This window comes from Neovison vison, chromosome 11 (assembly GCF_020171115.1).
Source record: "Neovison vison isolate M4711 chromosome 11, ASM_NN_V1, whole genome shotgun sequence".
Taxonomy (NCBI): Eukaryota; Metazoa; Chordata; class Mammalia; order Carnivora; family Mustelidae; genus Neogale; species Neogale vison.
In genome coordinates, this window is record NC_058101.1 from 89,477,977 (window position 1) to 89,501,832 (window position 23,856).

The 23,856-nt window shown below is 37.6% G+C and overlaps 1 protein-coding gene across 1 annotated transcript in view; it reads left to right on the forward strand.

Annotated features, from left to right (window-relative positions):
- NDNF (neuron derived neurotrophic factor) overlaps window positions 1-23,587 on the forward strand; it is a 41,342-nt gene extending 17,755 nt beyond the window's left edge. The window contains exons 2-4 of the mRNA XM_044224088.1: window positions 9,892-10,080; window positions 19,312-19,436; window positions 21,544-23,587. Of these exons, the coding sequence (XP_044080023.1) occupies window positions 9,893-10,080; window positions 19,312-19,436; window positions 21,544-22,937 (1,707 nt within the window). The 5' untranslated portion in view covers window position 9,892 and the 3' untranslated portion in view covers window positions 22,938-23,587. The remainder of the gene's footprint in view (window positions 1-9,891; window positions 10,081-19,311; window positions 19,437-21,543) is intronic.
- The last annotated feature ends 269 nt before the right edge of the window (window positions 23,588-23,856 follow it).

A 23,856-nucleotide genomic window follows, 5' to 3' on the forward strand; every position in this document is an offset into this window, starting at 1 on the left:
TGATGTTTCTGTGTATGTGCTGTCACCACCACTAGACTGTGGTTTCCTGAGATTATCAGTGTCCCTAGACAGTGTCTGATATGTAGCAAGGACTCATGACAGACATGTTGAGTAAAAAAAAAAATGAATGAGTCAATATACTAACATTATTGGATTCCCCTGCTTGGATATATATGTTTTGTTTTTAGAAGTAAGTTGTTCATTCCTAGGATATGTCTTTTGAGTCCTCTTGTTACCTAGTTTGGTTTGGGATATAGAGGCAGTGCTTGGAAGATTCTTATTCTCTTGACTTTAGCTCTTTTTTGACCTTATTTAGTTTGTGCATCCTAAGAAGTCTGTGGAGTGTCTTACTGAGGAGTTCCCTTCCTGGTTAAAATAACTATAAAATAATCAAATTCAAAATTGCCATACTATAGTCTTAACCTCCAGTGAGTCTACAGCAACGTACCTCTATGGTCCTAAAGATTATTTCCAAGGGAATTGGAAGTGGGTTTACTCACTAATAGAAATTCACATTAATACTCTGGTTGGTGTGCGCTGTTACCACAGTTGTGATAAACCCTCTCCCAGGGCTAACTTAGAGCAGTAACTCTTCAGTACATGACATGGATGGACAGATTTCCATGAAAGTAGATCACTTTTCTTCACTTCAGTCTTTAACCTGTTCTTTTTTTGTCTTAGAATTAAATACAGGGGAGCCCAAGTCATAGTTTGCATCTTTGTGAAACTCCGTTACTGCCTTATGTTGCCGTGTTTCCTAAGAGATAGGATGCGCTAACCTCAATCTCAGGGGTTCACAAGTGCGGGGCACCAAGGAGAACATCTGGGCCAATAAGCCACCAGTGTGAATAGTTCTCATGCTTGCACCAGAAATGTCCTGACTCGGTGTGTGATTTTTCCCACTGAACCATGCTTCCTAATCTTGGGAGTGTAGGAGAGGGAAATTCTGGGTGGAAAAGAGAAGTTTTACAAATTGTATTCCTTGAAAAAGTAGCCTGTTTTGAGGAAATACTTGTTCTCGTCTCCATCACCTTTCCCTGAGGTCTTAGGACATGATGTGGAACTGTTTTGTTCCCTTTTCAGAATTCTTCCCGGGAATCTCAGCAGTTGCTAAGAAACATAGATGGTAAACCATTAGAAAACTACCTTTTAGCTTTCTAAGTTTTCCCATCCTTTATAAAGGGATATCTTGCTTTTATGACCCTTCACAGTTAGTTCCCTACTGATCTCTCTTTATCTCTTCTAAAAGTATTTTCTTCCTCACTTCTTTCTAGACCATAAAGACCTCAAGAAGAGAGAGTGTCTTATGTAACTGGCACATTGTTCAGTGTCTTGCACAAAGGAAGTACTCAATTAACATTTGTTTATTAACTCTTACCGATGCAATTCTCTCTCTGTGCATCAGCTCCTGAGCCGCCACCTCTTACCAGAACTTTTGACAAATTAGTCTCTCTCCCTTCCCCACATGTAGCTCTTCTCCCCTTTTCCTACTATCTCTCTGAAGCTTGCTCTGTTTTCCCCCCACCTCTGTTAAGCACTTATTCTATGAGCCACCTGTTTTCTGTTGGTATTTTGTCATCTTACATTGCAGGGTACTCTTATCTGGAATTAATGTCCACTCAACCTAATTGTAAGCAGCAGAACAGTCTGAATCTATATTAAATGTCTTTGCACTTTCAGTGTGTTACACAGAGCAGGGACTCATTGTCTGTTGCCCATGACAGTTCATGTCTTATCTTCTGTGCTGATAGGTGCTGTTGCTAGATACTCCTGGCATGTTGCCATGTTACATCTTAGCTAAATTTCAGCAGAGGATGGGGTGTGTAGTTTGTTAACTGCTTTGGAGAACATTGCACAGGAAGTCATTTTCATTTTGTTGCAGATCAACAGGAAATAAGGCTTAGTTGCCAAACTAAAGTAAGAAAAGCAACCAAGCATATTATTCCTCCCTGAGGGACTTTCATTGTTCCAGGAATCATTAGCTTCTCTTCAGATAGTGGAAATTATCCTGGATATCTCAGTTGCACATGCAGAGAAAAGTTTGATAGGAGGAAGATGTTCAGTCCTTTGTTCCAGTTTTACTTTGCATTATCTATACTCTGTTGCAGTTGAATTTATCATAGCTTCTAATCACTTATCAGATAGATGCCTTTAAGGAGATCTACTCTTTCCTTTAGTAAAATGGGTCTGGCTTCCTGGATCAAAGACTACTCTTATCTGTAGTACACTTATTTTGGCCATTTCTCTTGCTCATTATTCTTTTTATTGGCGTTAGTGATGGTGAGAATACAGGATTACTGACTCTAAAATCTGATCCTCTTTCAAGTTTATTTCATAGGCATAACCATCTTTTAAAATTAGAGTGCCGTAACCTTGGCCCCGCTGTGAACTACACACCATGAGGATCAGAGGGGAGGAGATGAGAGAATGGAAACTTTATTCAGATCTTTGGTGTGTTTTAATTTTACGTTGCGTTTTCATACTAATTTAATTTCCTTCCAGAATGAAAGTTGGCAATCATTTAGAGAAGTGGTAGAGGAGGTTGGAATCATTGCCCTTGAAATGCATGTGAGAGTCCCTAATCCATAGATTATTGACATAATGAACTCTGAAACTCTTAATAATCATTCCACTATGTAATGACAGCCTGTATTTAGAGAGCTTTAGCCGGTAAATCTTGTGCCTAACTCTGGCTCTGCTCTGTTGGGGTTCGCACATTGCAGCTGTGCCCCAGTCCTCAGGAACAAGAGCTCACCTAGCACCTGCCAGAGAGGGCTCAGCAGTGGGAGCCCTTTCCTCCCACTGGCTTCATTTCACCCTTTGCAGAGACAGAAACACCCCAATCCACAAGATGCCTTATTTCCCTCCAGTTTTCAACTACAGCAGAGGATATTTCTGTACGGATAAGAATAACCAACTAATTTCTGTTACTGTTTTTCACATTTTTCATGTTTGCCATTTTCATTGTTTGCAAAAGACAGCAGACAACAGGAGGACTCCTGGGAATTCAGCTTTTTTCATTGCTAAATGTCAGCCTGGAGGGCATCTGTATGCCCTTGCTGGGCATCTTGCTCTTCAAGAGGCAAACCCACTCACTCACAGCCTGCTCTGTGACACGGGGCCGGTCCCCCAGTGAATGCTACGTTTTTTCTTTACAGCTACATTAAATGCTGCAGACTTATTATCAGATGTGGCGTGGATGATTCAAATGAAAACAAATGGCGTAGAGTTTAAAAATAGAAGTTGAGAGACTAAATATTTGCACTTAAAAAGGAAGGGAAAAGAACAGAAATCACCATGGCCGACCACTTCTTGAAGTCATCCTTACTCAATTATAATTTGCACTTTCCACTCCCTGTAACTAAACATTACTCCAGATGCATTTGCCTCAAGTAAATTCAGAATGCCATCCTTCTTTCTGGTGATTGCAAATTTATTTCATGTTTGTGGCCTACATGTGACTGGGTACACTGAATAGTTTTTAAGTGAATCTTAGTGACATTATGGGGAGTTTTTTTAATCGTTTGCTTGGTGTGACCTGTTTAGAGTTTTGCAACATTTAGTATCTATAAAAGCTTGACAACATTTTTTACAAATAAATCTTGTTTTTGCAAGGAGCTTACAGGCCCTTGGTGGTTGGTGGTGGAGGGATGGAGGGATTTGCTTTGAGTATATCTTTCACAGGTAGACTGAGCTATTCGTTGCTGTCTGTGGAATGTATGGTGCTGAGAAAGGTCACAGTGTCTTTAATATATACATGACTCCTTCTGTTCAGAGAGTCTTGGACAGTTGGTGAAAACCTGAAACAACTTTTTATTTAGCAGCCTTGTAAATTCCTTACATTAGTGAGACAATATAGCTAAACAGTAGCCTATAAATACAAAAGGAAGCTTTTTAGTGGCCTGAAATATTTCTCTACCCCTAAGACAAGATTACCAATTAAGATTGTGGTTAAGTACATCTAATATATTTTTTTAAAGAAATAAAAAATTAACAAGATTTATTTACTTATAATCACTGTTTACATAATTTCAAGCAATAAATTTTTATGTTCACTAAATGACCCAGTGGATTAACCAAGATGGTAAATTGACTAGCCCATCTTATGTAATTAAAGATAAATCTTGCCAAATGACAGTAGTGAAGTTGCTGCAGACACTCCCCAGGGCAAGTTTTATTGTTTTTACGCATAGTTTTTGTGTTGATAGAGGTCATGCTGGGTGTTTAGTTGATACATTGATGAATTATTTGAGCTCCCTTTTTTTTTCCTGCTTACCACTAGACTATTTTATAGTTCTGAAACATTCCCACAGGTTTGTGGTAAAAAGATATGCCAGGTCAGTTTGACTATTTGTTTTTCACTGCACTAAAGGCTCCATAAAATAAAAAGTTGAAATGAATGCTGAAAATAAAGTCTTAGGATGAGTTTCAGGCTTTCAATTACCCATCATATGCTCTACTCTCTACCCCCAGAAAACAACATAAATGCTTCATATCTCCTCCTTGGTGTTTCCTTCAAAACCAGTCTTGAGTTCATTCCTTGCACTCTCTACTGTTCCCCTGTCCCTCTGTGGGCTGGGGGAGCAGAGAGCCCTGCAGAGAAGGTGGACGAGAAGAATGGGAGAAGCAAACTTGGTCCTCATTCCTAAAACATCCCAAAGAAAACCACTCTCCACTCTTTTTGACCTGTAGCTTTTACCCTCTCGCCAGAAATTATAAAAATAATTTATTATCTGTAAAAGTTCTTCTTTTAGATCCACTGCTCATTTACCTTTGCTCTAACATCAACTAACTGGACTCATATAATGTTTCCAAATAGTTTAGCCTCAAATTTGTGTGTGTGTGTGTGTGTGTGTGTGTGTGTGTATGCGCACGCGTGCATGCATGCGCACTGTGTAAGTTAATTACATTTAAAGTTATTTATTTGGGGCACCTGGGTGGCTCAGTGGGTTAAAGTTATTTACTTTTTAGTGCCCAGATCTCTAACTTTGTAGTAGAGAACAAATGGCTAATCTCTGGATAATTATATTTCAAAAACAATTGGGCCTTCCAAAGAATAAAACTATGCAATAATCTAGATCACTCATAATCTAGGCTATAGGTTGAGGTTTATAAATCATTAGATCATTTTTGTTTTTTCTCTTCAGTCTTGGCAGGATCTGAAAGTATGTGCCAAATATGAAGAAGCCTCTGACAACATGAAAACATCGGTTTTAGATTAGCATCTCTATTACTTGATTCATTAGAACTTTTTAATTGAAACAAAGTCAATCTTCTCAGTAATAGGATAATACTGTCTAGTTTTTCTGGGCTGTGAATAATTGTGGGACCAAGTTGATTGATATGCCTAGAAAAATAAAAATATTTGCCATCATCCTAGCAACTTCCTACTTCTGTTGGAACTAGACCATGGATTATAAAAAGGTAGTGTGGTTTCTTGCTATACAGATAGATTGCTGAGATTACTACCAGACGCCCATGACAAAAGAAATAATACCAAAAGAGAAATTCTGGGAAATGTTATTTAACTTAAACTTTAAATTTAGGTTAGCTCTGGATACCTAGAAGTAACAAAAATAAATGAAAGGAAAAGTTATGCCATTAGAGGGCACTTTTGTAATCTTAGAAGAAGTCAGTTCTTATAGACTGGCTTACCCAAGTCTTATTCTTAAGAGGAATGTATTTTTAGTTGTTTATTTTAAATGACTAATTCTTAAGCTGAGTGTCTGAGAGAGAACATTTTACTGGTGGGGGAAAAAAATCTATAGAACCTTAATATCTAAGTAAACCTTTAAACCTGAATCACTGAATAGAAGTTGTAAAAATATGTACACTCCATCTGCATAATAGTTTTTTGATTAGCTATCTTTAGTGCTTCTTTTAAATACATTTTGTTTAGAATAATTCTGCCTGTAACCTGATCAAATGATTAACTTTCCATAATAACTGAGTATGCTTTTCCCCAATAGTAGATGAATGTTATTAGATAACATGTTGAAGAAGATAGTCCTGTAGACTATAAAGATCTGTGCTTTGGGACCATACTAATTTTTTCTAGTTTTATTGAAAAATAGTTGTTATATATTACTATGTAAATTTAAGGTGCACACACGATAGTTTGATTTGTATATATTAATGAAATGATTACCACAATAGGGATAGCCAACATCCATCTTCTCATATAGATACAAAGTGGAAAAAAAAAAGGAATAATAATTTTAAATATTTTTCCAAAAAGTGTCTGTTTTGCCCATAATGTATGGCAATTAAAATGGTTAAAATTGTTTCAGAAATAAAAAGTTGATGTGATAGAACTTTAGCTGGAGAAATAATGATTTCTTTTTTTTAATAAAGAAAGCGAAAAGAAAGCGAAGAGTCTCTTCCCTGTTGGTGGTAATATAAATAAAAACTTATTTTATTTATATAAAATAAAGTAGATAAGCCAGTAAAATAATTTAGTAAGTAAAACATTGTGTCAAGAACTGTGAAGAGTTTGAGATTTTACTCTGCTTGTAAGCTAACAAGTTAGCCTGTCATACATAGTTTCATTGATGCTAGATGGCGTGAGACTCCTGGGTCAGAGACAAAAGCACTACTCAGAGCAACTCAGAGCCATCCATAGCAGAATCTACAGTATTATCATTTTCCCCCACTGACTCCCTGACCCCCAATTCCCACAAATGAAAAGAGGGACAGATAGCACCAGCCCCCCAAATGGTTTTTTGGTGTTTGTTTTTTTTTTAACAAGAGGAGCCCTGAACTTGGGGAGCCCAGCTCTTCCATGGTATAGTGATCATGCATGCTCTTGGCTCCAGAAACTTTATCTTCCAAGGCTTTTCATTACATAGGCATCCTTGGGAAGATAATGTAGAACAAAAGCAGTGAATTCCTCTGCTCCCAGATGGGCAAAAACAAGCACAGAGACCCATGGAGAATTATCTTTCAACAACTACTTTATAGAATCCTATCATCTGAAGCTGTTCACTATTATTTATTTATTTATTTATAAATTAAAAAATAGCTGATATGGATAATATACAATAATCCTATTTTCCGTATTTAACTTACTCATGAAAAATTGTATTTCTTGTATTGTATTATATTCACTATGTGATCTTACCTGTCCAAGCCTCAGTTTGCTTATTTTTGAAATGAGAAAATCATAGTGCCCACATCATAGGGTTGTTGCTAGCATTATATGAGATAATATATATAAAGCACTTAGAAGAGTGCAGCATTTACAAAATAAAACTTATTAATACTGTTTTTAACTCAAAATTACTTTCTTATTGCTTGCTGATTTAATAAAGAGAAAGTCCTTCCCATGGATGGCTGGAAAAGAGGAAGCTGGAAAGATCCCCACCGATCATAACTAGCTGCCTCCCTAACTCTAGAGCTGACCTAAATATCCCATATATGCTGGGGCATTGGGCAGCGTGTCCTGCTTGGTCATCCCGCGGTACCATGCAGCTGACCACTTTCTGGGCAAACATAGAGTCTAATGAGGTAAAGCTGCCTGAGTGGTTCTAGGGCAAATACACCTGACTATATCCTACCCAAGTGCTGCCATCGCATATTTGGCCTAAGTTCCTAATAAGCATGGAAGGGCAAATTCTAACCACTTCTAAAGAGACAGATTTTACCGTCTGGCTTCTGCTCTCGGGAGGTAAATTTTGGGGATGCTGCTACAGAGTTAACTGGATATATTCCATTATGCTGAAATAATTATTTCTTAACAGGGATGCCTGAGCAAATTCTAGCATATCGGATTACTCACTTCTGTTAGCTACAGGAGGAAGGGCATCAGAGGGGAGGGATTAAGGGTTGTGAGTAGAGGTCTCATTCTATTTAGTTAACCATGTCCGTGTTTGTTTCGCATGGGTTCGCTGAGTTTTGATTTTGATCCATCTCACCATCTTTCATAGTTATAAGTTTCATCTGCTCACATGAGCTCCTGCTTTCCATGCCCAACTTTGCTTCTATTCTATTCTGACTATTATCTGGATATCTGAGGTTCAGATTACTTAATGAAACTGAAGAAGGCCTGGTCTCATTCCTCAACAGCTAGCTAGTTGGGAGGAGGAATTGAGGATTCAGTCTCAGAATCATCATTTGTTTTTAGAGATTATCACCTTAACCCTTGAGAAAACTGAGGTCCACCTGGAGTGGTTAAGTGCATTGACTTAGATACTGATCTAGTTTGTGCTGCAACTAAAAAGTCAGATTTCTTAGTTCTCATTCAAGTTTTCACTCAATTACAATGCAATTGAGAATTAGAGTCTCTTGTAAGAAATTACGATGGCTTTCTTGAGAGATATTACAGAGGACAATACCTGGATTTATAACCTTTCTCTGCTTATGTAAAAGGAGGTTTACTCTTCCATGAGAATAGTACCTACTTCACAAAGGTTTTTGTGAAGATTAAATGCAATAATGCAGCTGGTGAATTTAACCCCTCGTTTTGCACATAGTAACTCTCAATGACTGCAGATCTCTTATATGGAAAACTGCAAAACACATGGCAAAAAAAAAAAAAAACCTTTTTGAAAAAGGAAGTTATGTTTACTTTTTGGGTAAGCTCAGTGTGAGAAAATTACTTCTCACATTATCATAAAAAAGAAAAGTTTATTCCCTTCAAAAAAATATTTTAATATGAATCTACTTTTGATAGCACTCCAAGAAAGATAAAATCAAAGTCAAATGATGGCTTAAGTAGAGGTAATCTCAGAGCTGTAGTAATGACTCTTTAGAAATAAAACTGGCTTTCACTTCATTTCAAATTATTGCAGATATTTTCATTCGACTTTCTCACTCTTTAAAGTACCTAAGTATAAACATACTGTTCCCCTAATGCTTGAAATCCCTGATGTACATTGCCAGAGAGATAAGGGAAAACCCTCAGAGGAAGCAAAACCTTTCACCAGCACTTGACATCAAAAGAACTTGCCTACCTGAGGCTTCCTGTTAGGGACACTGAGTCATGTAGAAGATGGTGTCCTTGACAATATTCCCACAGCAACATGCAGTAGAGAGTGATCCATAATTATCTATAGGATCTTTCATGAAAGTCAGTTTGAATGCCAAAATGTAATTCAATGAAAATACTCTGCTGGAGTAGTAAATATATATCTGTGATGGAGGTTAAGACAAATAACCTGACTCTACAACTTTCCAGTGGTCTCACTTGATCCAAGAGTGGGAATCCAAGCCCACTTCTAATATGGCAAAGGTTTACCTTTAAATGTTGTGTTGAGGAGTCTAGTAATGAATGATAACTAGATATAAGCAAATAATCTATCTTGTGATTTTGGACAAATTGCTTAACCTATGACAAAATTAACTTTATCATCTCTAAAACTTTCTAACTTACGAAAATCTGATCTGGGAAACAAAAATAATACTATACATGTATAATCCTTAGTCAAGTCTCAAGGAAACATAAAAGTAATTGTGCAATGGTAATTTTCTGGCTCTCAGTGAGTCTGTGTGTCTCTTTATGCTATGGTTCAATTTCTGAGACATTTGTATACACATTTCTACAAGAACCATATTGGCTTCTGCCATATTAAAGTGGGGATTTTCTCTCTGAATATCCGGAGAAGTTAAAGCACCAAGAGTCCATTCATTTAAAATCTTTTTAATAAAAAAAAAAAAAAATCTTTTTAATATCTGAAATGTTAGTGAATTTGTTATCAACGTCATGAAATACTTTGGGAATAAAACAAAACAAAACAGGAAATTTGCCTTTAAGATCATGTATGTATCCAAAATACATACTACAACTCTAACTTTCTGTCAAAGCTAAAATATTCTTAACCCTTTAGAAAGTCTGCAACTTGCCCAAGCGTCTACCTGCAGAACTAATGTAAGCAATCATTTCTGTTGCCCCAGGATGGTGCCTCTCCACTGGTGTCTGCTGTGGCTGCTATTACCACTGAGCTCAAGGACTCAGAAGTTACCCACTCGAGATGAGGAACTTTTTCAGATGCAGATCCGGGACAAGGCATTTTTTCATGATTCATCAGTAATTCCAGATGGAGCTGAAATTAGCAGTTACCTCTTTAGAGACACACCCAAAAGGTATTCTCTCTGCAGTATTTTCCTTATCAATAAATTGATAAAGAATGCTAAAAAGCAAAGTAAATGTTTAGACTTAGATTAGATAATTTACAATCAATCTCTGAATAGTATTGCTTATTTTCCTCTAAGAAAAGAAAATGACAATGCAACCGCTAATTATTAAGTAGTGGTTGTTTGGTCCTTGCTGATTGTGATCTCTTTTGAAATGGAGAGAGCAGTTTTTGCATTTCTTACATTTTAGAATCGTTATTTTCTTATCTTTGGGATAGCAGGAAATTTCTAAGAAGGATTCTGTAGGATTAAGATGAAATTAATCAAGAACAGGGTTCAAAACAGAGGCATATGAAGACCCTGAGCTCACCTCTGCTCATTGACATAGCAAACTACAGCTCCATATAGAACAGTTCTCTCTGAAGTAGACATGAAAACTAAACAGTTCCTCCACACAAAGGATAAAAAGGCCACATAGAGATGGATAGGAGAGGCAGAGGCATGATCTTGTCAAAAAAACCCTACACTTAGTGTGGCAATTCACAAACAGGAAGCTCTGACAAATACAGAACACATCCCTGAGGAGAAAGGAGTTTGATCCCCACATCGGGCACCCCAACCCTTGGGACCTACACCAAAGAGACAAGCCCCCAAAACATCTGGCTTATGCCTGAGAGAACCAAAAGGCTATAAAAAAATAAGACTCCACTCTTTTTGTTCTAAAAGGTTTATTTATTATTTTAGAGAAAGCAAGGGGGGGTGTGCAGAGGGAAAGAATCTCATGCAGACTCCCCATGAGTGTGAGCCCAACACGGGGCTCTGTCTCACAACCTGAGATCATGAATTGAGCCAAAGCCAAAAGTTGGACACTCAAACAACTGAGCCACCCAGGTGCTCCTTAAGACTCTGCTCTTAAAGGGCATATGTACAGACTTCCTTACCCCAGGACCCAGTGCAAACACAAAAAGTTGAAAAATGCCTAGACTACATACAAAAGAGATTCACTGGCTAATCTTAAAGTGTCTGCTGGAAGGGCAGGGGTCTCTTAGAACTCTTTCAAGGCACGGAGGTGCTAGCAAGTATCATTTTTGCATTTTCAATCTACCTTATCAGCACTGCTTGCCCACATCTAGGTTTTCCTATGGCCCACACTGCTAAACCTGACAGGTGGGCTTGCCCCAGCCTGGCACACCCCCACAGCCCAAACAAAGCCAGTATATATGCAGAGGCCACACAAGGGATTCCTGGCTCTGATGACCAGGGTGGTTACATTTCTGAGCCCCCAGGATTGAAATAATCAGGGAGACAGTTCTTGGCAGGCTATCCCCACCAGGATACTGCAGAGACTAAGACTGAGACACCCCCAGGCTTCCTGTAATCAATCCTTCAAGACTGGGAGAGATAGTTCTTTCACCTAATGCATAGAAACCAACATAGAGAGTTAAACAAAATGAAAACAAACAAACAGGGACGCCTGGGTGGCTCAGTTGGTTAAGCCACTGCCTTTGGCTCAGGTCATGATCCCAGCATCCTGAGATCGAGTCCCAAATCAGGCTCCTTGCTCAGCGGGAGCCGGCTTTTCCATCTGCCTCTGCCTGCCACTCTGTCTGCCTGTGCTCACTCTGACAAATAAATAAATAAAATCTTAAAAAAGAAAGAAAGAAAGAAAGAAAGAAAGAAAGAAAACAAACAAACAAAGGAATATATTCTAAATGAAGAACAAGATGAAACTCCAGGGAGGAAAAAAACAAAAACAAAAAAACCTTAATGAAACAAAGAGAAGTAATTTACCTGATAAAGAGTTCAACGTAGTGGTCACAAAGATGCTCAGCAATCTTGGGGGAAGAATAGGTGAACACAGATGGAATTTCAACAAAGAGACAGAAAATATAAGAAAGCATTACCAGACAGAAGTCATAGATCTTAAAAAGACAGTAACCAAACTGAAATATACAATAGGGGTTCATCAACAAATTAGATAAAGCACAAGAAAGGATCAGTAACCCAGAAGACAGGGCAGTGCAACTCACCCAAAGAGAGCAGGAAAAAGAAAAAATAATCTGAAAAAATGAAGATCATTTAAAAAACATATAGGACAACATCAGGTGGAGTAATATTTGCATATTAGAGGTCCCAGAAAGAGACCCTAACCTGGAGGATGAAACATATATCCTTGTTCAGGAAGCCTAGAGTTCAAAATAAGATGAACCTAAAGAGATCCACACTAAGATATATTACATTAAAATGTCAAAATTCAAAGATAAATAGAAAATCTTATAACCAAGAGGAAAACTTGTTACAAATAAGGGAACCTCCATAAGATGATCAGCAGATTTTTCAGCAGAAATTTTGCAGGCCAGAAAAGAGTGACATGATATATTCAAAGTGCTGAAAGCAAAAAAACCTCCAACCATGACTACTCACCTAGCAAGATTTTCAGAATTAAAGAAAGATAAAGAGTTTTCCAGACAAGCAAAAACTAAAGGAGTTCACCACCACTAAACAAGCCTTGTCAGAAATGTTAAAAAGAGGTCTTAAGTTGAAAAGGGGACTAACCAATACCAAGAAAACATACGAAAGTAAAAATTTCCCTGGAAAAGGTAAACATATATTAAAGGCAGTGAACTAATCACTTATAAGGTTAGCATGAAGATTAAAAGGCAAAAGTAGTAAAAAAATAACTAAAACTACAACAATTAGTTGGAGTATATACACAAAATAATGTAAAATGTGACACCAGAAGTATAAAATGTGGAACTGGGAAGTAAAAATGTAAGGTTTCAGAATGTGTTCATACTTAACTTGTTACCAAATTAAAATAGACTGGTATATATACATATAGGCTTATATTTGTAAGTCTCATGGTGACAACAAAGCAAAAACCTATGGCATATACAAAAAGATAATGAGAATGGAATCTAAACATACCACTAAAGAAAGCCATCAAATCACAAGGGAAGAAAGCAACAGAAAGAGAAAACAGAAGGGAATGATAAAATGATTAACAAAATGGCAGCAGCAGTATATAACTACCTATAATTTAAACATAAATGGACTAAATTCTCCAATCAAAAGGCATGGAGTGGCTGAATGGATTTAATTCCATATGCTCCCTGACAAGAGATTCACTTTAGATGTAAGGACACACACAGATTGAAAGTAAAAGGGCTGGGAAAAGATGTTCCATGCAAATAGAAACCAAAAAAAGTTGGGGTAGCTATTATATTAGACAAAATAGACTTTAAAACAAAAGACTATAATAAAAGACAAAGACAGGCATTACATAATGATTCAGGGGTCAATCCAGCGAGAAGATACAACATTTGTAAATATATTTTTTAAATTTTATTAACATTTGTTGGTATTTATATACCCAATATAGATTAGGAGCACCTAAACATATAAACAAATATTAACAGACTTAAAGGGAGAAATTGAGAGCAATACAACTATAGTAGGCAGACTTAGTACCCCACATTCATCAATGGATGCTTCATCCAGACAGAATATTAATATCAATGTGGAAACATGGCCTTAAATGAAACATTAGACCATTTGCTAGATATATACAGAACATTCCACCCATAAGCAACAGAATATACATTTTTCTCAAGTGCACATAGAACATTCTCCAGGATCGATCATATGTTAGGACAAAAAAAAAGTCTCAATAAATTTAAGAAGATTGAAATTACACCAAACATCTTTTAGAACATAATTGTATGAAACCAGAAATCAATCACAAATATGTGGAGATTTAAAAACATGCTACTGAACAACCAATAGGTCAATGAAAAAATTAAAAAAAAAACAAAAACAAAAACAACCTTGAGACAAGTGAAAGTCACACACCAAAATTTATGGGACACAGCAAAAGCAGTTGTAAGAGGGAAGTTTTTAGTGATATAGGACTGGCTCGGGGCACCTGGGTGGCTCAGTGGGTTGAGCCGCTGCCTTCAGCTCAGGTCATGATCTCGGGGTCCTGGGATCCAGTCCCGCATCGGGCTCTCTGCTCGGCAGGGAGCCTGCTTCCCTCTCTCTCTCTCTCTCTGCGCCTGCCTCTCTGTCTACTTGTGATCTCTCTCTGTCAAATAAATAAATAAAATCTTTAAAAAAAAAAAAAAAAAGGACTGGCTCAAGAAATCAGAAAAACCTCAAATAATTTAAATTTTATACCTAACGGAACTAGGAAAATAGGAATAAATGAATCCCAAAGTTAAAAGGAGGAAGAAAATAATAAACATCAAAGTGGAAATAAATAAGATAAAAACTAAAGAGACAATAGGAAAAAAAATCAATGAAACTAAGAGCTTCTTCTTTGAAAAGATAAACGGAATTGATAAACTTAGCTCCACTCACTAAGAAAAAAAAGAGGACTCAAAATCAGAAATAAATGAGAGTAAGTTATAATTGATACCAAAAAGATACAAAGGACCTACTATGAGATTAATATGAAGAACTATATGCCAATAAATTGGGACAAACCAGGAAAAAAGTGGATAAATCCCCAAAAACATATACTCTTTAAGACTGAGTGAATTATTCACAAATGAATTCTACTAAATATTCAAAGAAGATCTAATACCTATCCTCCTCAAAATATTTCAGAAAATTGTGGCCTCATTTTATGAGCCCAACACTACACTGACACTGAAACTAGATATGAGGACACCACAAACAAACAAACAAACAAAAATTACAGGTCAATATCCCTAATGAGCATAGATGCAAAACCCCTCAACAAAATATTAGCAGACCAAATTCAAATAATACATTAAAAAGATCATACACCACCATCAAGTTGGATTTATTCCAGGGATGCAAGGATGATTCAATATCCACGAATCAATAAATGTGATACCACATTAACCAAATGAAGGATAAAAATCATACAATCATCTCAATAGATGCAGAAAACGCATTTGGTAAATTCAACATCTATTTATGATAAAAACTTAACACAAAGCAGGTATAGAGGGAATGTATTCCCATGTGATAAAGGCCATATATGACAAGCCTATAGCTAATATGACACTCAATGGTGAAAAGAAGAAAGCTTATCCTCTAGGATCAAGGACAAGACAAGGATACCCACACTTGCCACTGATAAGTGTCATAGTATTGGGAGTCCTAGCCCAACCAATTAGAAAGAAAATGATATAAAAGGTGTTCAAATTGGAAAGATAGAAGTAAAACTGTCACTGTTTTCAGGCAACATGATTTTATATATAGAAAGCCCTGAAGCTCCCACCAAAAAACTGTTGTTAACTAATAAAAAAAAATTATTAAATTTGCAGGATACAGAAATCAATATACAAAAATCTATTGTTTTTTTAATACACAAATAATAAACTACCAGAAAGAGAAATTAATGAAAACAATCCTGTTTACAGTTGTATCAAAAAGAACAGAATACCTAGGAATAAATTTAACCAAGGAGGTAGAAGACCTGTATACTGAAAACTGACATGATGAAAGAAAGTGAAGAAGACACAAATAAATGGAAAGATACTCTGTGTTCATGAATTAGAATAATTAATATTGTCAAAATGTCCATACTACCCAAAGCAAACTATAGATTCTGTGAAATCCCTATCAAAACTCCAATGACGTTTTTCACAGAACTAGAACAAATAATTCTAAAATTTGTCTGGACCCACAAAATCCCTGAAAACCAAAGCAATCTTGAGAAAGAAGGACAAAGCTAGAGATACTATGTTTCCTGATTTCGAACTGTACTACAAAGTTATAGGAATCAAAACGGTATGGTATTGGCATAAAGGCAGATACATGGATCCATGGAGCAGAAAAGACAGCCTGGAAATAAATAAACCATGAACACATGGTCAATTAACTCATGACAAAGGAGCCAAGAATATACAATGGGAAAAGGACAGTTTGTTTAAAACAATCTTGTTGGTAAAACTGGACAGCCATGTGCCCAAGAATGAAACCAGACCACTAAACAAACACAGGTAGTAAGCTCCTTAATATTGGTCTTAGCAGTGTTCTGGGTTCTTTTTTTTTTTCTCGGTTTGTTTGGGTGGGTGGGTTGGTTGGTTGGTTGGTTTTGAATAGGTCTCCACAGGCAAGGGCAACAAAAGCAAAAATAAACAAGTGGGACTACATCAAGCCAAAAAACTTTTGCATAGTGAAGGAAATCATTAACAAAATAAAATGCGAACTACTGAAAGGGAGAAGATATTTGCAAATCATACATCTAATAAGGGGTTAAAATCCAAATTATATAAAGAATGTATACAACTTAAAAACACAACTCGCCTGCTTTAAAAATGGGCAGAGGATATGAATAGACATTTTCCAAAGAAGACATACATATTGCCAAGAGGTACATGAAAAGATGCTCAATATCACTCATCATCAGGCAAATGCAAAGCAAAACCTTAATGAGATACCACCTCACACCCATCAGAATGACTATTATCAAAAAGACAAGAGATAACAAATATTGGCAAGAATGTGGAGAAACAGGAATCCTCGTGCAGTGTTGATGGAAATGCAAATTGGTACAACCATTATGGAAAACAGTAATAGGTCCTCAAAAATCTATAAATAGAACTATCATATGATCCAGTAATTCCACTTCTGAGTATTAATCCAAAGAAAATGAGGGGATGTAATGTACAGCATGGTGACTATAGTCAGCAATATTATATTGCATATTATAATTATATTGCATTTTATGGTTACAAGGGGGAAGTAGATTCACTGTGATGATTATTTCACAGCATATACATAATTCATAACTTTGTTCATTTGAAATTAACATATTTCAGTTGTATCTCAATAAAAAAGAGCTTAAGCAGCTAAAAAATATGAAATTAAATGAATACATGATTCCTTAAGGGTTTACATTGTATTATAAGGATAATATTTCTGGGGTGCCTGAGTGGCCCAGTTGGTTAAGCATCCGACTCTTGATATCAGCTTAGGTCTTGGTCTCAAGGTCGTGAGCTCTAGCCCTGTACTGGACTCCATGCTGGGTGTGGAGCCTACTTAAATTAAAAAAAAATAATAATAATAATATTTCTTTGAACAATATTCTTAGGTCCTGGGAATACTAAACCAAACTGTACTAAAAACTATCACAGTTCATTTACCTTTACTCCATCAGCAAATTGGGCTCACATAATGGTTCTAAATATTTTGACCTTATAAAATGATTTTATTCTTTCTTGACTTGACTTTTTTCTCCCCACAAATAATGATCAGGGGCTTTGATACCTACATTGGGATGAAATGTTACCTCACATTGAGTTGAGAGTTACAGCAACAATAGAAACATCATTTCTAGGAGTGAAATATGCAGTGGGAGACACTCATAGACATTGTTGATATTATAACTAATGGTGAAATTCCAGATAAAATTTAGCAGTAGCAGATAGCTCTTTTCATTGATTATTCTTATGTTTATACATAAATTCCAAAAGCTAAATGGTCCATGGAGTGTTTATCCCTCAGTTTTGGCATTATAATTTGGGGCCATGTTTTCTTAGTTGTTCATTGCATTTCTGTCTGCTCACCAGCCAGTAAATAATCTGGAGCACATAGATCATGCCCTATTATCTCTGATTGCTGTTCTCTTCCGTACTCTGGGTATGGTAGCCAACAAATATTTGTCAAATTGTTAAAGTTTATTCAGATTATCTTTTATCCCTAATCATAAGTGCTTCCATATGAAAACGTTGAGTTAGAGGGACTCCCTGCTGTTTTATATGTATAATGAGTACCTTGTGGAATGCAAGAATTGTTTTGTCATTGGTTGCCTGTGGCCTGTATGTAAGTTAGTAAGTTAGTATACTTTGGGAAATAAGCTACTTCCTTGTTTGAAAGGAGAACAGAAGGTAGAAGATGAACTGACACATTGATTTCTGCTTCAGCAGTTGGCTCTGCTACCAACATAAAAACGGAACCCTAGAAGTTTTGAACACCTTTTTACTTACATGATGCCAAACAAAATATTTTGTTGTACCTATTTCTTTGTAACAGAGATGGGTTCAGTTGTGTGTGTATTGTTAATATATCCAATGTAGCCTGGCCAAAGGAACAAAATTCTACTCTCCATAAGTAGATTGAATTGGAAAATTAAGCCATCTGACACCTGTCTTGAAAGATGCTTATATACTTATACCTTCCCACCCAGTAAATAGTACAGTTATTTTGTCTAGATGACATCTAACTTTATTATTTTATGAACAAGTTGTTTTTACTTTTATAGAGTCTTGTCTTCCTACTGCCTGACCCCCACCCTCCTTCTTTTAATTTATATTTGAATGGTGAGGGGAGAAAATACTGATAGTGCCATTCAGATTCGGTATCTTTAGGTAGAAACAGACTTGAGGTGTAAGGCTCCTGGAGCTGGAACAATAGGGTTGGTGTTAGAATTCTTGGGTTCTATTCATTAATTTCATAATTGATCATTCAAAAATATTTACCAACTACTTACTACATGTGGAAATCAGTACTAAATGCTGGGACTACAATGACATGGCAAATGAACCCTAAGTGGGCCTTTGTTGAGAAAATGACAATCAAATAATACAAACATAAAGTCACAAATTTCAATAAGCACCCCAGGTGAAAAGTACAGGACACTGAGGGTGCACAAGAACCTGACCCAGAATTAGGAGTCAGAAAAGGCAGCCCTGAATTCAGAGGTGACATGAGTAAGGGCAAAGGGATATTTCAGGCACATGAAACAACATCCCAGAGGTTCCAACACAGGGCAGATTCTAGGAAACTAGGAGAGCCCCATGTGGTTCAAGCACAGGAGATGAAAGGCCAGTGAGGTAGGCAGGGGCCCCACCACTGAGGAAGTTTTAGATTCTGTGAACAATTAAGGACTTTTCCCCAAAAAGCTGAAGTCTAAACTTACTCATCAATTCATTCAACAAGTATTTATTGGGAATTATTTTAGTCTCTAAGTCTTCATCAATGAACCAAATGCCCGGCCCTATTACATCTTTCATTCTAGTTAGAGGAGATGGAAAAATAAAGAGGTAAACAAAGAAATATGTAATATGTCAGGTAGTGATAAGTGCTTTGAAGACAAATGAAGAAGTGTGCAAGAGAGCTTCATGGGTAGGAAGATGGTATTTTCCATAAGGGGTCAGAGTAGGTCTGTTAAGTGAATAAAAAGAAAACCAGTGATTTTTCCAGTGACTCTTGATAAGTCCTAGAACCAATGATCTCAGTCTCAACTGGTCCACTTCCCCACAGGTATTTCTTTGTGGTTGAAGAAGACAATACTCCGTTATCAGTCACAGTGACTCCCTGTGATGCACCTTTAGAATGGAAACTGAGTCTCCAAGAGCTGCCAGAGGACACAAGCGGGGAAGGCTCAGGTAAGCAGCATGTTAAGTCTGGCCCTGGACCCCTGAATGGATAACTAAAAGACCCATGACATAGACAGCCTTCTGTCTGTAAGAAAAAGCAGCGTGGATGCATAGGGGAAGACACTGGAGATTTTGTAGTGGGGATGGCACTGAAAGACATGATCTTGACACTGTCAAAACCACTTGACAGTTAAGAGAGACAGACTCGGAGCCTGAAGGGGTGAGGAAAATGGAAAGGTTTGGACTAGCCTCTCTAGCTGTGGTTTGCAATCTCACCCAAAGATTGGAATCAGCATTAGGTGCTTCAAAACTACTGATGCCTGGATCACACCCTTAAAGGTTTTTATTTAATTGTCCTGGAGTATGATCTGAACATGGGGACTATTAAAATCTCCCCCTAGGTGATTCTGGTATGCAGCCAAGATCTCTGGGGAGTAGATGGTGGCACCGAAAAGAGGAGTAAAAAGGCTTTGAGCACCATTGAAAGGCCAGGATGACAAGAAAGTCAGTAGGAGGAGTATGTTAGGCATTTAAGGAAGATACAGATTGTGGAAAGCAAATACCAAGACACAGGGAAGTGAGAAGAATCCGTATGAGGCTCTGGGGTGACCTGCTTCCTTCAAGGGGTGAAGGCATCACAGCATAAAGGTGAAGTCTTTGTGACTGTGCCACACAAAGGATCAAGCTAGATGTGCTGCTCACAGCGATGAGATGACAGAGAGTTGTAACTCGGAAAGTATGTCATCATGGGAGATAGAGAATAAATAACGGCATGAAATCATTCATCTCCTGGTTTGGGACTGTGAAATTCTACATCCCTCATTCAATTTGCAGTAATAAGCTGAACAGGGTGCATTCCCACACTGGCTACCCAATCCTTCACCAGGTCTTGGTGTCTAAGCTTATCTGGTGTCTATGTGGTATCTGATATTAAGAATAAAAAGATAGAAAAAATTAGTTTGGTTTCAATACTTTCCTTCTATTATTCCTAGGCATATGTTCTCTACACCGAAAATTAGGTCCTCTTACTGGTGCTTCATATTCTATGTTTTAATGAGAGACTGTCCAGTCCTGGTAACAAGAATAAAACTAGTGAAATAGCTGGCCTTCAAAATGCAATCAAAATGCAATCAAATCCTTTTGATAAGCAGATTGATGGTAGGGATTAATCTTTCAAAGGCTTACAGTCTTTGACCTAAAACTTTCAGTAATCACAGTCAGTTCTGAAGCCTAAATTTAAATTCAGAAAAGCCAACACGTATGTGTGTGGGTGTGTGTATATATAGAAAGACAGATATAGATATATACACATATACATATACATACCCCCCACACACACATATATACATATATAGTGCCATGTATATATACATGGCACTATCTTAAATGGTCAAAAATTGACCAATGGTATTATTTATATATTTATGAAAATACTACTTTTTACAAAATTATTATTTTATTATAAATTTTATTGTAAAATAATAATTTATTTTATAAACTAAAACATTACAAAATAATTTTATTTATTATAAAATAATAATTTTAACTGAGGAAGACAGGATTCAAAATGGAGGTTCATTTGGGAACATATATGTATGAGAATAAGTGTTATTAAGCTATAGAGAACGATGAAAAAGAATAATATCAATTGCATAAAAACATGTAAAGGACTGAGTGGCAATGAATCAAAATATTAATGAAGGACTGTCTTGGGATCATGAATTAATGGATGATATTTTTTATCTTGTTCTTTCCCTCTATTTCCCAATTACCTACTGGGAACATCATAATTTTTTTTTTAAGATTGATTGATGTATTTATTTTAGAGAGAGAGAGAGCAAGTAGAGAGAGGGTCCGAGGGAGAGGAAGAGAGACTCCCAAGCAGACTCTGCTGAGAACGGAGCCTGACTTGGGGGCTCAGTCCCACAACCCTGAGATCATAACCTGAGCAGAACTCAAGAGTGGGACGCTTCACTGACCAAGCCACCCAGGCACACCCGACATTATTATTTTTATAGCAGCGCAAAAAGAAGATCGTCTTAAAAACAGAATCTAAGGTTGGCACGCCACAGTGCATACCCTGACCTGTAGCTTGTGTTTCTCTCCTGTCTTCCAGGTGAGCCGGAGCCTCTGGAGCAGCAGAGGCAGCAGATCATTCATGAGGAAGGTACGGAATTATTCTCCTACAAAGGCAATGATGTGGAGTATTTCATATCTTCTAGTTCTCCATCTGGTCTATACCAGTTGGAGCTGCTTTCAACAGAGAAAGACACGCATTTCAAAGTCTATGCCACCACAACCCCGGAGTCTGATCAGCCCTACCCCGAATTACCGTATGATCCAAGGGTGGATGTGACCTCCCTGGGACGCACCACAGTCACTCTGGCCTGGAAACCGAGCCCCACGGCCTCCTTGCTGAAACAACCCATTCAGTACTGTGTGGTCATCAACAAGGAGCACAATTTCAAAAGTCTCTGTGCAGTAGAAGCCAAACTGAGTGCAGACGATGCTTTTATGATGGCTCCAAAACCCGGTCTGGACTTCAGCCCCTTTGACTTTGCCCATTTCGGGTTTCCTTCAGAGAATCCGGGTAAAGAACGCAGCTTCCTAGCAAAGCCTGCTCCCAAACTGGGGCGGCATGTGTACTGGAGGCCCAAGGTCGACATTCAGAAAATCTGCATCGGGAACAAGAACATCTTCACCGTCTCGGACCTGAAGCCCGACACGCAGTACTACTTCGATGTCTTCGTGGCCAACAGCAACAGCAACACGAGTACCGCGTACGTGGGCACCTTCGCCAGGACCAAGGAGGAAGCGAAACAGAAGACAGTTGAGCTAAAAGATGGGAAAGTGTCAGATGTATTCGTCAAACGGAAGGGAGCGAAGTTTTTACGCTTTGCACCGGTCTCTTCTCACCAAAAAGTCACTTTATTTATTCACTCCTGTCTGGACGCTATTCAGATCCAAGTAAGAAGGGATGGGAAACTCCTCCTGTCTCAGAATGTGGAAGGCATCCGGCAGTTTCAGCTTCGAGGAAAGCCCAAAGCGAAGTATGTCATCCGACTGAAAGGACACAAGAAAGGGGCGTCGATGTTGAAGATCCTGGCCACCACGAGGCCGAGCAAGCAGCCCTTCCCCTCTCTTCCTGAAGACACGAGAATCAAAGCCTTCGACAAGCTCCGCACCTGCTCCTCGGCCACCGTGGCCTGGCTGGGCACTCAGGAGAGGAACAAGTTCTGCATCTACAAAAAGGAAGTGGACGATAGCTACAATGAAGACCAGAAGAGAAGAGAGCAAAACCAATGCCTAGGACCAGACACGAGGAAGAAATCGGAAAAAGTACTCTGTAAATATTTCCACAGTCAAAACCTACAGAAAGCAGTGACCACGGAAACAATTAAGGGGCTTCTGCCTGGAAAGTCTTACCTGCTGGATGTGTATGTCATAGGACACGGGGGCCACTCGGTGAAGTACCAGAGTAAAGTCGTGAAAACCAGGAAGTTCTGTTAGTTACCTCGTAGGGCGAGATGCTGTTACATAGACCTGCAGGAGAGACATGGAATCACTTTAAGCATAAACTGACTACTCCCACGGCTGAGAGAAGTGGCGACGAGTCCTTGGACTGTGAACGGAAAGATATCAACTTGTGTATGTTGGTGTTTATAGGAGTATCTGTTGAGGAGTCTTGTTCTAGTGTACCTCAGTGGTACCTAGTATGTGTCTGCTGCCCGTTGCTGTCAGAGAGGGCATCTGGAAGGAACTGACATCCCTTGCTTTGACCACTGCATGAACTGCTTCTAAATTATTTTATTACCTGAAAATTTAAAATATGCCATTCATTGCACACATCCACAAATGCAAATCATTCCTCTCTATAGATGCTAGGATATATATAAATTATTTTATAAAGTCTTGTTTTAAATGTCAGTGTTTCTATGATTGTAAACTATTAAATTCTTTTCCTGTTAAAGTACAGATCTAATCTAAGTATATAATTAAGTGGACAGCCCTTTAGTCAATTATATTGCTATTGTAAATTCTTATCTGTTGAGTAAAATGTTTAAATACTGTATGTATCTCATGTACAAAGTTGACATACATTATATTCATGTACATAAAATTAAAGATATTAGATTATATACTATTCATTTTCCCAAGCAGCTACCACGGTGTATTCAATTTCTATTCTGTTCAAAAACTGCGCCCTTATATAATTTGGCACCAGAATCAACCTTCGTTGTAATAGTTAAGATAACATGAAGTGTATCTCCTAAGTTACTGTGGCATTAGAGATACAGTTTGCTTTCGGACACTGATTTGGAGCCAGGTGTCATGATTGTTGAGAGTTCCAACAGACTTGTTTTAAAAGAATAAGAAAAAAAAAAAAAGAATAGACAAAGTCAAACATTGTAGCTCAACAAGGATTCAA